General features: G+C 56.0%; 1 protein-coding gene across 8 annotated transcripts in view; it reads left to right on the top strand.

The window, feature by feature from the left end:
• The window catches only part of JU (junction plakoglobin), a 32,749-nt gene continuing 16,316 nt past the window's right edge, over nucleotides 1-16,433 (top strand). Inside the window, exons 1-2 of one of the 8 annotated variants that reach the window (XM_011725155.2) lie at nucleotides 1-125; nucleotides 14,930-15,145. In XM_011725155.2, the coding sequence (XP_011723457.1) occupies nucleotides 14,938-15,145 (208 nt within the window). In that variant the 5' untranslated portion in view covers nucleotides 1-125; nucleotides 14,930-14,937. Of the gene's footprint in view, nucleotides 146-190; nucleotides 210-2,302; nucleotides 2,321-2,710; nucleotides 2,730-12,402; nucleotides 12,620-14,065; nucleotides 14,086-14,230; nucleotides 14,249-14,929; nucleotides 15,146-16,433 lie in introns of those variants that run through there. The other 7 variants (XM_011725156.2, XM_011725157.2, XM_071083127.1 and 4 more) reach the window with 7 other exon arrangements.

The raw sequence follows: 16,433 nt of genomic DNA, 5'->3' as shown, positions 1-16,433 counted from the left end.
TGAGTTGCTGCCTTGGCCAGAGTCCGGAGCAGCCGCCGCCCGACCACGCCGAGCTCAGTTAGCTGCCTGCGCCGGCTCCCACCCCGGCCCGACCCCGACCCGGCCCGGCCAGGCCCCATACTAAGGTGCGGGCGATCGGGAGCAGGTATCGCTGGGGAGAGAAGGGGTGGCGAGCGCCCGCGAGGCCGGTCCCTGCCGTCTCTGGGCAGGTGAGGGCGGGTGCCATGGAGCGCCACCTTGCACCGGCGGCAGGGGGCGCGCTGGGGTCCTGGGCGCGGCGACCTGGGGGTCGCGCGGTTTGGGCAGAGCGCGCCTGGGAGCTCCGCGAGCCAGAGATCTGAGCAGGGCGGGAGGGATCCGGACAGGTGCCTCCGGAGTCGTGCCTCCCCCGGGGCCCGCGCCCCTCGCCCGACGCCGCGTCCCTGACTCTCGCCCTGAGCTGGTGGGGGAGACTTTGCCCTGCTTTGACTGCGTCCCAGGGCTCACGCTGCAGTCAGGAATTTACCGTTTGGGAAACTTGCTGCCGCTGGTCTCTGGGGCCACTCTCACCCCACCCCACGCGTCATCCTCGCTTTCCCTCCCTCCCTACTCCCCCAGGCCTGGGTGGGGCCCTATTGTCTGCGCCCAGCTTGCCCAACTGTGGGGGCCGAGCACACATTTTCCTAGCGACGCTGGCCCCACCTGCCGAGCAGGTGAGCGCACGGAGTCCAGAGGCCCTGCCCTCCAACTCCCAGAGCCTCGTCCATACTACCTGCGGCGCCTCCCTCCACTCCGGTGGGAGCCGGGCTCTGGCTTCTTCAGCGGAGGTGGGATGGAGTGACAGTGGTGGGTGCAGGGCTCGACCCAGTGTCCAGCTGGTGTGTCTGGCATCCGTGGCTCGCCCTGGAGTCTGGGGGGTGGGGTCTGTGCACGGATGAAGAATTCAGGGTCACCTGGCCCAGTTTCCAGTAGCTGTGGCTGCTAGAGTGTTGGTAGGGGAACAGGACCCGTCTTCTTCTCTAACCTCTTATTGTTGGAAAAATCACCCAAAACAAACTTTGCAGGAGGAAGTATTCACAGCAGCTTGATCTGGGGGTTTTCCTGTCTCCTTGCCCAAAACTTCCTTTAGGCTTAGGGGGTCCTTCTTGGTGCAAAGCCCCTTCCCCTAGCCGGCCCCTGGCTGAACCTGGGCGGGTGCCTGCGCTCCGACCCTGTCTTCCCTGCCCCCACCTTCATCCTCTTCGCTGGGCCCCAGGGGCCTGAGGTGGGGGCCGGGGTGGGGGGTGGAAAGTGCTGAGAGGGGAAGCAGCTTCTTCCTTCTCTTCCTGCCTCCGGGGACCACCACACCCCCTCAGACGAGGCCTGCGTAAGCGGCTCTCTCTCTCAGGCTCTGCCCCCTCCCCAGGAATGGGGGTGGGGCAGGGCTGGGCCAAACTGAGGAAGGTGGGGGGAGTGGTTGTTCTTGTCTTTTTTTCTTTCTCTACCCCATCCCCCACATTACTTAGCTGGCTGGTAATTGAGGCAAAAGAGCATGAGGCTGTGGGACTTGCCTTCCATTTGATTTCTGAATTATGAAGGTGCATGCTTTCTGGAGGCCTGCACAGACCTTTCCCACCCTCTTTCCTGAAAGAATTTGACAGGGAAAGTGAGACCGGAGGAAGGCTTTTTGGGGGAAGGTTTCTTCAGTGCTAGACTCCCTCAGGCAGAGCTGCATCGGGCCCCTGCTTTCCCTGCTCCCAATTTCCTGAGACCCCCCCTACCCTCCGGAATTGGGAATCTTGACCAGGCTTTCTACCCCGGTTTAAAAAACAATCTGAAGTGTGGTCTTTTTGCAGGATTTGGAGCCCAGCCTCCTTGGGGAACAGAGAGAGAATACCACAGTTGGGTTCTCTCTCAGTCCTGGGGGTGGGAGAAAGATTGCGGGGAGCGGGGATGGAGAGTGCTTGGAGGGGAAGAGTCTACCACCTCTTTCTTTGTTGTAGATGGGGGAGTGAGGCTGGGGGCCCAGACTCAGCCCCTTTATCCTGGGTGGGGATCACGCTCAGCCCGGGGCTAGGGGGAAGTCAGTGTGGGAACTCAGATCCTTTTCTGCTGGAGGAGGGGGGCGGTGCACCTCTGGGGAGCAACAGGAGCACGGAGTTTGGGCAAAAATAACCTGCTTTCCCTCTTCTCCCTGCCAAGGTGGAGGAGGGGAGGGCATTGTAATTATGTTGGCTAAATGATTAGTTTAGCTAATCTGGTTTGTGGCTGTGATGAAAAGATAATACTGAGGAAGTACTACTAGGAGGTGCCTGGTGAAAACTGGCCACTGACTGGACTGGGGGACGCGGAGGAGGAGAAGGTAGGACCCAATTAGTCATTTCTTGCTAGATCAAGCCCCAGCTTGGGTGACTTGAGCCCTCCCACCCCCACTCCACCCCTCCCTTGCACCCTGGCTCCACTCCATTCCCTCTGGAACCTCTGGGCTGCCAGGGCTGAGGCTTTGAGAATGCAGTGTATAGGAACGAAAAAGGTCGGGCTAGGGCTGCCAACCTTCTTCCCTTCCTGGAGCCACCTTAGAATGAGATCGGTCAATTGACTAGTCTACAGAAGGACTGTTTATTTGGAGAGATGGGACAGTGGGGCAGTTCTGAGCACAGGGCTTTGGGCTTGAACTGAGCTGGGTTTGAGAACCAGCTCTGTCTCTCATTACATTGCCTGAGTCTCAGTGACTTCTTTGGCAAAATGGGAATACAACACCTATCTACCCGGTAAGTACTTGACAAATGGTAACTCAAGATCAAGGTCAGACTTTACAGAAACCAAGCACTTTCTTTTTTTTTTGTTTTTTTTTGAGGTGGAATCTCGCTCTGTCACCTAGGCTCACTGCAGCCTCCGCCTCCTAGGTTCAAGCGATTCTCCTGCCTCAGCCTCCTGAGTAGCTGGGATTACAGGTGCGTGCCACCACGCCCGGCTAATTTTTGTATTTTTAGTAGAGATGGGGTTTCACCATGTTGCGCAGGCTGGTCTTGATCTACTGACCTTGTGATTCGCCTGCCTCGGCCTCCCAAAGTGCTGGGATTACAGGCGTAAGCCACCTCACCTGGCCCAAACCAAGCACTTTCATTAACTATTCTTACTTAATCCTTATGGCTGAACAGGCTGGATGGCTCAAACCTGTAATCCCAGCACATTAGGAGGCCCACAAGGGCGGATTGCTTGATTGAGCCCAGGAATTCCAGACCAGTCTGGGCAACATGGTGAAACCCTGTCTCTACAAAAAATAGAAAAATTAGCCGGGCATGGTGGTGCATGCCTATGGTCCCAGCTACTGGAAGGGTTGAGGTGGGAGGATTACCTGAGCCCAGGGAGGTCAAGGCTGCAGTGAGCTGTGTCACTGTATTCCAGCCTGGGCAACAGAGTGAGTCCCTGACTCAAAAAAAAAAAAAAAAAAAAAGCAGGTATCATTTTCCCCATTCTACAGATGAGGAAATTGAAACTCAAGGAACTTAAGTAATTTCCCCAAGGTTGTACAGCGAGACCCAAGCAGCACCAAGACTGGCGTTTTGGTCCTCTGATTCCAAGCCCAGAACCCATCCTGCTGTATTGCCCCATACAGCTCTAGAAACGATTTTTTTTTTTTTTTTTTTTTTTTTGAGACGGAGTCTCGCTGTGTCACCCAGGCTGGAGTGCAGTGGCCGGATCTCAGCTCACTGCAAGCTCTGCCTCCCGGGTTTTTACGCCATTCTCCTGCCTCAGCCTCCCGAGTAGCTGGGACTACAGGCGCCCGCCACCTCGCCCGGCTAGTTTTTTGTATTTTTTAGTAGAGACGGGGTTTCACCGTGTTAGCCAGGATGGTCTCGAACTCCTGACCTCGTGATCCGCCCGTCTCGGCCTCCCAAAGTGCTGGGATTACAGGCTTGAGCCACCGCGCCCGGCCACGATTTTTTTTTTTGAGATGGAGTCTCGCTCTGCCACCCAGGCTGGAGTGCAGTGGCATGATCTCTGCTCACTGCAACCTCCACCTCCTGGGTTCAAGTGATCCTTCTCTTTCAGCCTCCCGAGTAGCTGGGATTACAGGTATGTACCACCACACCGGGCTAATTTTTGTATTTTTAGTGGAGATGGGGTTTCACCATGTTGGCCAGGATGGTCTCGAACTCCTGACCTCAGGAGATCCGCCCGCCTCAGCCTCCCAAAGCGCTGGGATTACAGGTGTGAGTGGAAAGGATTTTTCTGCACCCCCTTTCGAGAGCCTCTGCCTGATTGGGGAGAGGATAATTCAGACGGGCCCATAAAGGCATGCGTGAGTGGTGAATGCAGGGCAGGTTTGGTAGGTGAGGGTGATACCTGTCCTGGCCACCAGCCCTCTGAAATCTCCCCAGTGGCTTGATTTTTAGTTTCCGGTAGAGGAGGCTTCTCCCCAAGCCAGGGCTGCGTGGTGGGTGTTGGGGAAAGGTTGAGAGGAAAAGAGGAGGCAGGGGTCAAAGCTGTGCTGCCTCCTAGCTTGAGTTAGGTAGAACCATGGCTGTTTTGGGCTTGTTCATGTGTAGGAAGTGGGAGTTGCCTGCTTTGCTGGGGGCTGGGGCTATGCCAAGATAAAGGGTGCTGCCCTGTGGGGAGTGGCGAGAAACGAGAGTCCAGTTTAGGCCTGGGCTAATGTCCTGCTGGAGCGAACCAGGCAGTGCTGCCAGGCTGCTCTTGATGGGGAACTGGCTGTCCTCAGCTCTGAAGCCCAAGAGACCTGAGATAGGCAGCTGCTGAGAGGGCCTTTCTGGTGATGGAGGTGGGGGTTATGTGTGCTGCCTGTCAGCCAGAGCCTTGGCCCTCTAGGGAGGAGCTGGTGTCAGATTGTCCTCCAGACCTGCCTGGTTCTGGCGTCTCTGCCAGCTGGACATCGAACACCAGAATGGGCCTGGATTTGGGGTCTGGGAAATGGGTTCTCTTTATGTGATGGTGCAGTCGGAGTACTGAACCTGTCACTACCACGCTTCTGGATCCCCTGAGGGCAGGCGGGGACCCCAGGCAGGGGGATTATTGATTGTGGAGAAGGCTAATGGGACTTGAGACAGAGAAGAAAACAATGAACCCCATCCCACTGACTACAACAAAGAGGGGATGAGGTTGCAGTTTCCCATCTCCCCCGAGGACATGAGAGCTCCTGCATGCTGCACTTACTGAAGGGACTTGAAGGGACGCAGTCTAGACAGGAGGAAGGGCTTTCTGCCTGCTAAAGATGAGATCTTGAGTTGAGAAGTAAGAGAGAGAGGTGGAGGCTCAGCATTGACTCTTCTCTGATGAGGGCCATCCTGTCCGTCAGGGAGGCCAGGCAGGAATCGCTGCCCCTTGGGGAGACTCTTCATCTTGTATCTTTTGGGAGAAGAGCGAGCTGGCAGTGAGAGGGAAAGCCATCTGTGAGCTGGCCCCGTGACCCCTGTGAAGAGGAAAAGCAGTGTGGCTGGGCAGGCCACCAGGGCTTGTGTTCCTGAAAGTGACACTGAGCGGCCTCTCCTGGGACATGGTTGAGTCTGGGGACATGGAATACCTCATTGTGAAGCAACTTCCTCTGCCAGGCCTGAAGGGAAAGCTCGTGGACCACTCCCCTTTGCTCAGCCTCCTGGCATCTTGGCCTTTGGGGCCAGTAGGGCAGGAAGCCCAGCCTTCTTGCTTTCTTTTGTTCTTTCTTTCGTTCTTTCATTCTTTTCGTTCATTCTTTTTTTTTGAGACGAGTCTCTCACTCTGTCACCCAACTGGAGTGTAGTGGCGCAATCTTGGCTCACTGCAACCTCCACCTCCCGGGTTCAGGTGATTCTCCTGTCTCAGCCTCCTGCGTAGCTGAGACTACCAGCGCCTGCCACTACGCCCAGCTAATTTTTGTATTTGTAGTAGAGACAGGGTTTCAACCATATTGGTCAGGCTGGTCTTGAACTCCTGACCTCAGGTGATCCACTCACCTCAGCCTCCCAAAGTGCTGGGATTATAGGCGTGAGTCACCACTATTGGCACTCAGCTTTCTTTCCTCCTCTCTTTTCCTCTCCTCTTTTCTTTCCTTTTTTTTTTGGTTTGGTTTTTGAGATGGAGTCTTGTTCTGTCTCCCAGGCTGGAGTGCAGTGATGCAGTCTCAGCTCACTGCAACCTCTGCCTCCCAGGTTCAAACAATTCTACTGCCTCATCCTCCTGAGTAGCTGGGACTACAGGCACACACCACCATGCCCAGTTAAGTTTTGTATTTTTAGTAGAGATGGGGGTTTCACCATGTTGGCCAGGCTGGTCTTGAATTCCTGCTCAAGTGATCCACCCACCTCAGCCTCCCAAAGTGCTGGGATTACAGGCGTGAGCCACTGGGCCCGGCCTTCTTTCCTTTTTTTGAGGTAGGGACTCATTCTGTCCCTCAGGCTAGAGTGCAGTGACGTGATCACAGCTCACTGCATCCTTGAACTCTGGGCTCAAGCAATCCTCCTGCCCAGCCTCCCAAGTAGCTGGGTCCACAAGTGTGCACCACCATGCCCAGCTAATTTTTAAAGTTTTGTGTAGAGACAGGGTCTTGCTATGTTGCCCAGGCTGGTCTTGGACTCCTGAGCTCAAGCATTTGTCCCACCTCAGCCTCCCAAAGTGCTGGGATTATGGGCATGAGCCACCATGCCCAGCTGAAGCTCAGCTTTCTGTGTCTTTCTCTACTATGAAGACAGTGGCAGGGACCAGAGCAGAGTTGGGACAGGGGCTTGGCAATCAATAAGCTGCTTATTTAGGGGAGACTCCTCCTCTCCCTTGATTGAGAAAGTAACATCTGGCTGGGGCAGTGGCTTACGCCTGTAATCCCAACCACTCTGAAGGTTGAGGCAGGAGGATTGCTTGAGGCCAGGACTTTGAGACCAGCCTGCCAGCCTGTGCAATACAGCAAGACCCCATCTCTTAAAAAAAAAAAATTAGAGCATGGTGGTATGTGCCTGTGGTCCTAGCTACTTGGGAGGCTGAGGTGGAAGGATTGCTTGAGCCCAGCAGTTGAAGGCTGCAGTGAGCCATGGTTGTGCCACTGTACTCCAGCGTGGGCAACAGAGTGAGACCTTGTCTCAAAAAAGAAAAAGAAAATAAAAAAAGTAATATCTGATCATTGTAAAAAAAAGTTGGGAAGTTTAGAAAAGTTTAAGAGAAAAGAAAAAAATTGCCCATAATCCAAAACGGCAACTTTCATTAAGTTTCATTAAGGTCTCTTCCTCTTTTCTTTTTTTCTTTCTTTCTTTTTTTTTGAGATGGAGTCTTGCTCTTGTTGCCCAGGCTGGAGTACAGTGGCACAATCTCAGCTCACTGCAACCTCTGCCTTCTGGTTTCAAGCGATTCTCTTGCCTCAGCCTCCTGAGTAGCTGGGATTAAAGGCACCTGCCACCACGCCTGGCTAGTTTTTTTTATTTTTAGCAGAGACAGGATTTCACCATGTTGGCCAGGCTGGTCTGGAACTCCAGGCCTTGTGACCCACCCGCCTTGGCCTCCCAAAGTGCTGGGATTACAGGCATGAGCTACCGCGCCCAGCCAAGTCTCTTCCTCTTTTCTTAGCATCCTTTTGTTCTTTAGCCTTGATCTTGATGAGCTCATCCTTTGTATATAGTAACTTTTTTTTTTTTTTTTTTGAGATGGGGTCTCACTCTGTTGCCCAGGCTGGAGTGCAGATCTCGGCTCAACTGCAACCTCCTCCTCCCGGGCTCAAGCGATCCTCCTACCTCAGCCTCCCAAGTAGCTGGGACTACAGGCACATGCCACCACGCCCGGCTAATTTCTGCATTTTTTTGTAGAGATGGAGTTTCGCTATGTTGCCCACACTGTTCTGGAACTCCTGGGCTCAAGGGATTCACCTGCCTTGGCCTCCTAAAGTGCTGGGATTACAGGGATGAGCCACTGCACCCTGCCTACAGTAACAGATTTTAGCCCAACTTTTATTCCAATCCTGGTTTTCCAGCCTGTGTTGTACAATAAACAGATGGATCTTCCCAGGAGAGGGTTATATGCAGGGATCCTTGCAGAATCACACCCTGTAGAATCACACCCGAGGGAGTGGGCCTCAGTCAGCTGGGGTCCGACCTGCTGTTATTGAGGAGTGGGCTGCCCCTGGACCCCAGGCTGCCCAAGCCCCACTGGTGGTGGTTGGAGGCAGTGCAATGAAAGTACTTGTGTATTTTGCGTCACCAACACACGTCAACCTTTTGTTGTTGTTTCCTGGTGTGGGGTGAAGTGTTTTTCCATTCCCAGGAGTCTCGGTCTGGGGTCGTCTGCTGGTTTGGGAATCTGCCCACGGGGGTCACCAGCAGGGAATGGAGCTCCAGCTGGAGCCCTCTCCAGGGGAGCATAGAGGTCCCCGGGTCGAGCCACTTGGCCATGGCATTTCCCTCTCCTACAAATCCCCTTCATTTTCCCACCCGGGTTTGTTTACTTTGGGAAGGAGCCCAGAAGGAGGAAAATAAACAGCAGCTGGGTCGGCAGGCCTGAGCCTCCCCCAGGCCTCAGCTCATCCTCAGGCCACAGCCCGGGCTGCCCTCCAGACTGGAAGTAAGGGTTTTCCTCCGGAAGCCTAAGACCAGCTTCTCTGACACAGCTCCTGCTTCAGTTCTGCCCTCTTGGAATGGACCAGCTTGCTGATGGAGACCACAGTGTCTGCCAGAGAACCTCTAGTCTGCAGGAGGTTCCCTCCTGGAGCTGCCAGCCAGAGGGGAGAGGCCTCCTTGGGCAGCCCCAGTCTGAGAGGGAGACAGGCCCTCAAGGGAAGCCATCATGCACTTTCTTTTTTTTTTTTTTTTTTGTTTTTGAGACGGAGTCTCGCTCTGCCACCCAGGCTGGAGTGCAGTGGCCGGATCTCAGCTCACTGCAAGCTCCGCCTCCCGGGTTCACGCCATTCTCCTGCCTCAGCCTCCCGAGTAGCTGGGACTACAGGCGCCCGCCACCTCGCCCGGCTAGTTTTTTGTATTTTTTAGTAGAGACGGGGTTTCACCGTGTCAGCCAGGATGGTCTCGATCTCCTGACCTCGTGATCCGCCCGTCTCAGCCTCCCAAAGTGCTGGGATTACAGGCTTAAGCCACCGCGCCCGGCCCCATCATGCACTTTCTAGAGTCTGTTTGTGTCTGTGCTTGGAACTGCGGGCCAGACCTCAGCGGGAGCCAGGGACAGAGTGGGGAAGGTGGGGGCTGGAGACCCCGCTGAGCCCAGCTTCCCCCTGGGACTGCTATGTGGGGAATGCTCACGCCTGGCTGTGCAGCTGCCCCTGGCTGCAGGAAGCAGCATGGACTGGCCTTGGGGCAGCCAGTGTCACCACCTGGCCTGAGCGAAGCTCCACTTCCCTTCTCCTCAGCCATGTTTCCTTCACCTCCCCAGGGCCTGGGAGGCAGCTCCCTACCTAGTCCCCATCTTAGGGGTCAGAGAAAGCAGCCAGGGTCCCCCCAAGCAGACTGCCAGCCACCTTGCCCAGCAGGTCTCTGTGCCGGCCGTCACCTTTTTTTCTTTTTCTTTTTTTCTTTTTTTTTGAGACAAGTCTCACACTGTAACCCCGGCTGGAGTGCAATTGGCGCGATCTCGGCTCACTGCAACCTCCGCCTCCCAGGTTCAAGTGATTCACCTGCCTCAGCCTTCTGAGTAGCTGGGATTACAGGCGTCCACCATCACGCCTCACTAATTTTTTGTATTTTTAGTAGAGATGGGGTTTCACTATGTTGGCCAGGATGGTCTCAAACTCCTGACCTTGTGATCCACCCGCCTCGGCCTCCCAATATGCTGGGACTACAGGCGTGAGCCACCATGCCCGGACCCCTCACCTTTCTTTTTTGAGATATGGTCTCGCTCTGTTGCCTAGGCTGGAGTGGAGTGATCTTGGCTCACTGCAGCCTCAGTCACCTGGGCTCAAGTGACGCTTCAGCTTCCAGAGTAGCTGGGACTGCAGGTGCGTGCCACCATGCCCGGCTAATTTATTTTTATTTTTTGTAGAGACAGGGTCTTACTATGTTGCCCAGGCTGGTCTTGAACTCCTGGGCTCAAACGACCCTCCCACCTCCGCCTTCCAAAGTGCTGGGATTATAGGCATGAACTACTGTTCCAGCTGGCTTCCGCCTCCTCTGCCATCTCTTTGTTCTTCTGGTATGTGAATGCATGCCTTTCCTGTGGACAGAGGGCTTCCAGAGTCACGGCGATGAAAGAAGTCACTTGATCATCTCCATTTTACAGATAAGAAAATGAAGCTTAAGGAAATCGAGCCCCTCTCCTCACTCAGAACCCTGTGCTCACCCTGTCGCTGTCTGAGCCTGGGAAATCCTGTGCTCACCCTGTCGCTGTCTGAGCCTGGGGACCTGTGTCTGCAAAGCGTGCTGGCCTCTAGCCTAAGGAACCTCAGGGGCACCCAGCCCTGCCCTGCTCCTCCCTGCTCCTCTGTCCCCAAATGCAGTGTTTCTGAGCCTGCTTCCAGCATGGCCTCTGGGGTAACCCATTCCTGTCCTTATTTCCAGGTGTCTTGGCACTTTGGTGCCCTGCAACCCAGCCTAGATGTGCCTGTTGCTGACTGTCCTTGGCAGGTGCTGGCTGGGGAAGGAGCCTGGTGTAGCTCTGGTTGGGCTATTTTTAATGTCAGGGCTGGGCCACACTCTGCCAGGTCAGTCTTGGATTTAGGGTGCCCGGTGCCAGCCCTCTAGGTTGGCTGTGCAGAGGAGGAGGCAGGAATGAAGGGTAGGGGTGCACCCAGTCTAGCCGTATTACTTGCTCACACTTACCTGATGTGGGCCCCGTGGGGAAGGGTCCTCTGCACCCCCTCTCCAGGGCGCGTCTTCCTTCTTCCTGTCCTTGGGCTGTCCCTACAGTCTCTGATCTGGCTTCTTCCTCCCAGGCTGCTAACAATAGAGCAGGCTCTAAACAAAGGCCCCCCATTCAACTCAGAAACCCGCCCTGTCTCTGTCCCTGCCCGTCTCTGGCTGGGGCGAGTGGGCAGGGCCCACATCTGTGTCTCTCGCTTCCACCCTGGCTCTGTCCAGGGGCATTGCGGAAGGTCTGACTCCATGTCCAGGGTGGAGAGGGACAAGACTGAACTGGGTGCGGCCCCCTCCACCCTGGGAACTGTAAAACCAGCACTTTTGTTTCTTGTAGGAGAAGTTCCCTTGTTCTCCTGGGCAGTAGGTAAGGAGAAGGGTGGGGCTGGTTGACAGTCCTGCCTGAGGTCTGACTTCCAGCCTTCCTGTTGCAGGAATAGCTCCCTTGACTCCTTCCTCAGGAGGAGTTCCGGAGTGTGTCCTCTCCCAGAACTGGTTCCCAACTCTGACGTTGCCCACCCCCAGCCTTCTGTCTGTCGTGGGAATCCTGGTTTTTTATTCCTAGAATCTTAGACATAACATTCCTTTGAGATCCAGGGACACAAGGACACCCAGCAAGTTTGTAGCAGAGCTGGGACTAGAACCTGGGACTCTTTTTTTTTTTTTTTTTTTCTGAGACAGGGTCTTGCTCTGTCGTCACCCAGGCTTGGAGTGCAGTGGCGTGGTCTCGGCTCACTGCAACCTCCACCTCCCTGGTTCAAGCAATTCTTCTGCCCCAGCGTCCCGAGTAGCTGGGATTACAGGTGTGCACCACCATGCCCGGCTAATTTTTGTACTTTTTAGTAGAGACAGAATTTCACCATGTTGACCAGGATGGTCTTGAACTCCCGACCTCGTGATCTGCCCGCTTCGGCCTCCCAGAGTGCTGGGATTACAGGCGTGAGCCAGTGCACCCAGCCTGAACCTGGTACTCTTGATTTGCAGCCGGGTGCTCTGCTTCCATCTGCAAGCACCTTGGTCCCCTCCTCCCCTTGGCAAGAGGGCTCAGCTCCACTCAGGCTCGTCTAGTGGACTGGATGCTCCTCCTACCATGAGTGCTGCCATTTTCTCAGTGTGCAGGCACAGCTTCTTCACCTAGAAATTGGGAATAAAGCCGGGCGCAGTGGCCCATGCCTATAATCCCAGCACTTTGGGAGGCCAAAGTGGGCAGATCATCTGAGGTCAGGAGTTCAAGACCAGCCTGGCCAATGTGGTGAAATCTGGTCTCTACTAAAAATACAAAAATTAGCCAGGCGTGGTGGTGCACGCCTGTAGTCCCAGCTACTTGGGTGGTTGGGGCAGGAGAGTCGCTGGAACCCGGGAGGTGGAGGTTGCAGTGAGCCAAGATCGTGCCACTGTTCTCTAGCTTGGGCGACAGAGAGAGATTCTGTCTCAAAAAAGAAAGAAAGAAAGAAATTGGAAATAATAAAACATCTGCCAGGTTGCTTTGAGGGAAGAACAAGATTCATATAATAATAAAGGCCAATGGGAACCCTCGCCCCCCACCCCCATGGCATCCTGTGGCCTCTGTCTCTCCCTGGGTAGCTGTCCAGCCCTCAGCAGTCTCCTGACGGTCCACCTGGGCTGGTGGGGGTGGTGAGGGGCCTGCTGAGGAAGTTCCTCAGCTTGACTCTGGTGGTCCCTTTAGACGTGAGGCTGGCAAGGGGTGACCCTTGTTTGGAGTGAGGCCCGCTTCCCTCTCCTTTAGCTGAGAAGCCCCAGGGTTAGGCACTGTCTATGGAGGAGGGCCCTCTGGCTGGGATGCAGTGTGTTTGTGGACCAGAGCTGCAGATGTCCAGCAGTGTCCAGATGTCGCTCAGCCTTGAGCCCAGCAGAGCGGCATTCAGCAGGTTATTGCCACCGTGTTTACTGATACACTTACACCTTCCTTCCCTCCCGGGGGCAGCTTCTCTTCCAAGCTCTCTGCTGCTCTTTCTTGGGACTCCCCCTTGGGGCAGGGAAATGGTTGGGGAAGGCGGCACAGCAGGAGGAGCTCAGGATTTTTTTTTTTTTGAGACGGAGTCTCGCTTTGTCGCCCAGGCTGGAGTGCAGTGGCCGGATCTCGGCTCACTGCAAGCTCCGCCTCCCGGGTTTACGCCATTCTCCTGCCTCAGCCTCCCGAGTAGCTGGGACTACAGGCGCCCGCCACCTCGCCCGGCTAGTTTTTTTTTTGTATTTTGTAGTAGAGATGGGGTTTCACCGTGTTAGCCAGGATGGTCTGGATCTCCTGACCTCGTGATCTGCCCGTCTCGGCCTCCCAAAGTGCTGGGATTGAAGCTCAGGATTTTAGCAGGATTTTCCCATGTCTACCTTCTCCGAGCACTCTGACCCCCGCCACCCACTGCTGCCCACCATTTCCTGCCGGTGGCCATTCCCCTCTGCTGCTGGGGAAGGGGTGTGGGGAAGGGGTGCGTGTGGAAAGGGGGCTGGTTGGGGGGGGCTCCTCCTGAAATAGCTACACTTTCAAATGCCTGGGAAGCAGCTGTGCACATCTGGTGGCCTAAGCCTGCTCTCTGGGGTCTGCCGTCTGGGGTTGCCGGACTGCTTCTGTTTAATCAGCCTGAAACTCTGAGTCACTAGGGATGGCGGGAGGAGAGGAAGGAGGCAGCTGGGAGCCAGCCTGGCCCCTGCCTCTGCCTGTTCCAGGTGTGCTCACGGCTGCCTGCCATAAAAGGCTGTGAGACCTGCAGGACCATTCGTCATCCTCCTGGAGGGTGGCATTGGGGCTGTCACAGGGAAGACTTATCCTTGGTGATCTTTGTTCCTGGGGTGGGGCCAGGTTGCCCCAGCCACTCCACCCTCCCCTGGTCCCCATCACAGTGAGACAACCCGGGTGCTGTCTGGCTTCATGGGTGGACCAGCCTGAGTTCTGCTTACTCACTGAGGCTGCGCTGGGATGTGCAAAGACCACAGACCTCGGTGCCCTCACACCTGTACTTGGTCCCAGTCCCAGCTCTGCCATTTCTAACCTCAGTTCCTGCATCTGTATGCGGGGGAACAGCGCATGTGCTTTGAAACCCGCCCATGAGCATGACGGTGTCTGTGAGAGGTCTGGCTCATAGTAGGCCCTCATGGGATCACGGCGTCCATTCTCCCCGCAGCCGCTGACCTCTGCAGGTCAGTTCCCAGGACAGTGGAGCCAAACATAGACCAAGCGGGAAGTTCACCTCCCTGGTACAAAGTACGGCCCTGCTACTCATTAACCTTCAGGTGCACCTAAACCTCTGCAGAGAGAGAGAGGGGTTCCTGACGGCAGTGACCACCCACAGGCCTGCCCCACCTCAGATCCCTAGCCTGGGCTCGAGGAGACCAGGAGGTGAGGAAGCACTTCCGGAGGAGAGGCGGTGCTGATGGTAATGGCCGTGGCCTCTGAACACCGGCTATGCACCAGATCCTCGCAACCACCTCTGAGGGAGGTCGTGTGACCCCACTTTATAGATGAGGACTGAGGTTCTGCGGGGAGGTGAACTGCCCCAGTAGTGAGTAGTTGAGATTTGAACCGCTCCGTGGGACTCAGAGAGGCTTCTAGGTGCTGGGAGGGCTGGGAGAGAAGGGGCCTTGGGGCCTCGGCCTCAGGGCCACGAGTGATCCTGCCCAATCTGTAGGAAAGCCAGATCCTGGAGTCTCTGAGGGAGCCTGGGGCGTTCCAGAGAAACCTGTCAGACCGCTTCCCTGCCCCACCCAGTTTCCTGCCCAATGACTGGGGTGCCTCCTCCCTGCAGCCTTTCCCAGGGAGCCCCAGTGGTTGAGGGTGGGCCCAGGGGACCTCAGAAGCTGCTAGAGGTCCTGGGTGCCTTCTCTTGCCCCTGAGACAGTTGGGTCAGGGCAGCAAGGTGAGTGAACAGGGGCTTCTGACGGCAGCTGGCCCTTTACTGCCCTGCCCCCTGGGGCTCATCCCCCTAAGAGGTCAGAGATGCAAGCCCAGGACACACACACAGCTGCACCCCTGGGGCTCACTGCTCCCAGGATATCTCATGGGCAGCACCTCCCTGGGCCTGTTACCCTTCTGGGCACCCACTCATCCCCAGCCTGCATCCTCATTGAAACCCCTGGGGCCATGGTGATTACATGGCAAGACAGGCAGGACTTGGGGATGGGCTGAAGCTGGGGGCTGGGCCAGGTGACTTCCTGCTTCCTGACTTCCTCCTTTGTGCCCCCAGTAGCCACAATGGAGGTGATGAACCTGATGGAGCAGCCTATCAAGGTGACTGAGTGGCAGCAGACGTACACCTACGACTCGGGTATCCATTCGGGCGCCAACACCTGCGTGCCCTCCGTCAGCAGCAAGGGCATCATGGAGGAGGATGAGGCCTGCGGGCGCCAGTACACGCTCAAGAAGACCACCACCTACACCCAGGGGGTGCCCCCCAGCCAAGGTCAGGACCCCTTGGAACTATTCCATGGGGTAGAAAACCTGCCTGGGTCCTGGAGAGAGGTCAGAGTGAAAGGAGGCGGATTCTAGGGGGTCCCTGGTCTGAGAGAGGAGGCATAGCTCATACTAACAGGGGGCCCACCCAGTCTGAAGGAGGAGGTGCAACTACTTCAGGGTGCTGCATCTGGGAGGGTCACAGAATCCTCTTCTGTGAAGAGGGAAGGTAGGGAGGGAAGGCATAGTCCCTGCCCTCAAGGTGCCTCCAGTCTGAAGGAAGAGGCACAGTCCTTGTCTTCTGTGAATGTAAGAATCTGATGAGGACGTTGGGCGCGGTGGCTTACGCCTGTAATCCCAGCACTTTGGGAGACTGAGGTGGGTGGATCACCTGAGGTCAGGAGTTCGAGACCAGCCTGGCCAACATGATGAAACCCCGTCTCTACTAAAAATAAAAAATTAGCCGGGTGTGGTGGCATGCACCTGTAGTCCCAGCTACTAGGGAGGCTGAGGCAGGAGAATTGTTTGAACCCAGGAGGCAGAGGTTGGAGTGAGCTGAGATTGTGCCACTGCACTCCAGCCTGGGTGACAGAGTGAGACTCCATCTCAAATCATAATAATAATAAAAAAATAAGAATCTGATGAGGAGGCATCACTATGGCTCTCAGGAAGCCCATGGATGGCAGGGAGGACACAGCCCTTTGGCTCTAGGAGCCTCACATTTGATGGGAGAGCCAGGGCCCTAGCCTCCAGGAACCCCCCAGGGATTCTCCTTTGGGTAGAGGAGGTTTAGGTCTCAAGCCTGAGGGCCCCTCGTTGGGAGGGAGACCAGGCCTCTGCTGCTGACATGCAGATAGGCCGAGGCTGTGGGACGAGTGACTGACTCAGCTCTAGGGCTTAGTCCTGGCTGGGGGTGCCCCGCCAGCCCAAGCCTCCCCTGCCCCTCTGGGGGAGAGGAGTAGCCAGGCCCTAGAACTGTTGACCACAGGTGCCTCCGGGGCCCTGAACATGCCATGAGGTGGGCTGTAGGCTCTGAGAGTAGTGAGGGTGGACTGTAGCTGGTGGGGCTCTGCGGAGTCAGCCCCTGCACACCAGTCTCCTCCCTGACAGCTGGTAGGGGGAGTACGGGGCCTCTTGGCTGGGCAGGGCCAGGCACTGTGTTGGTAGCAAAAAGTACAGCATCCAGGTGGGAAAGCCATGCAGCTGTCTCCTCCTTCCCAACTAATTAGAGGGTGGAACCTCTGCGTCCCTCTCCCTGGGGGCATCAGGACAGTTGCCAGGGTGTGGCTGCTTGGGCA

This window comes from Macaca nemestrina, chromosome 17 (genome assembly GCF_043159975.1).
Source record: "Macaca nemestrina isolate mMacNem1 chromosome 17, mMacNem.hap1, whole genome shotgun sequence".
NCBI lineage: Eukaryota > Metazoa > Chordata > Mammalia > Primates > Cercopithecidae > Macaca > Macaca nemestrina.
Note: the sequence above shows the minus strand (reverse complement) of the source record. Positions and strands in the feature narration are given on the sequence as shown.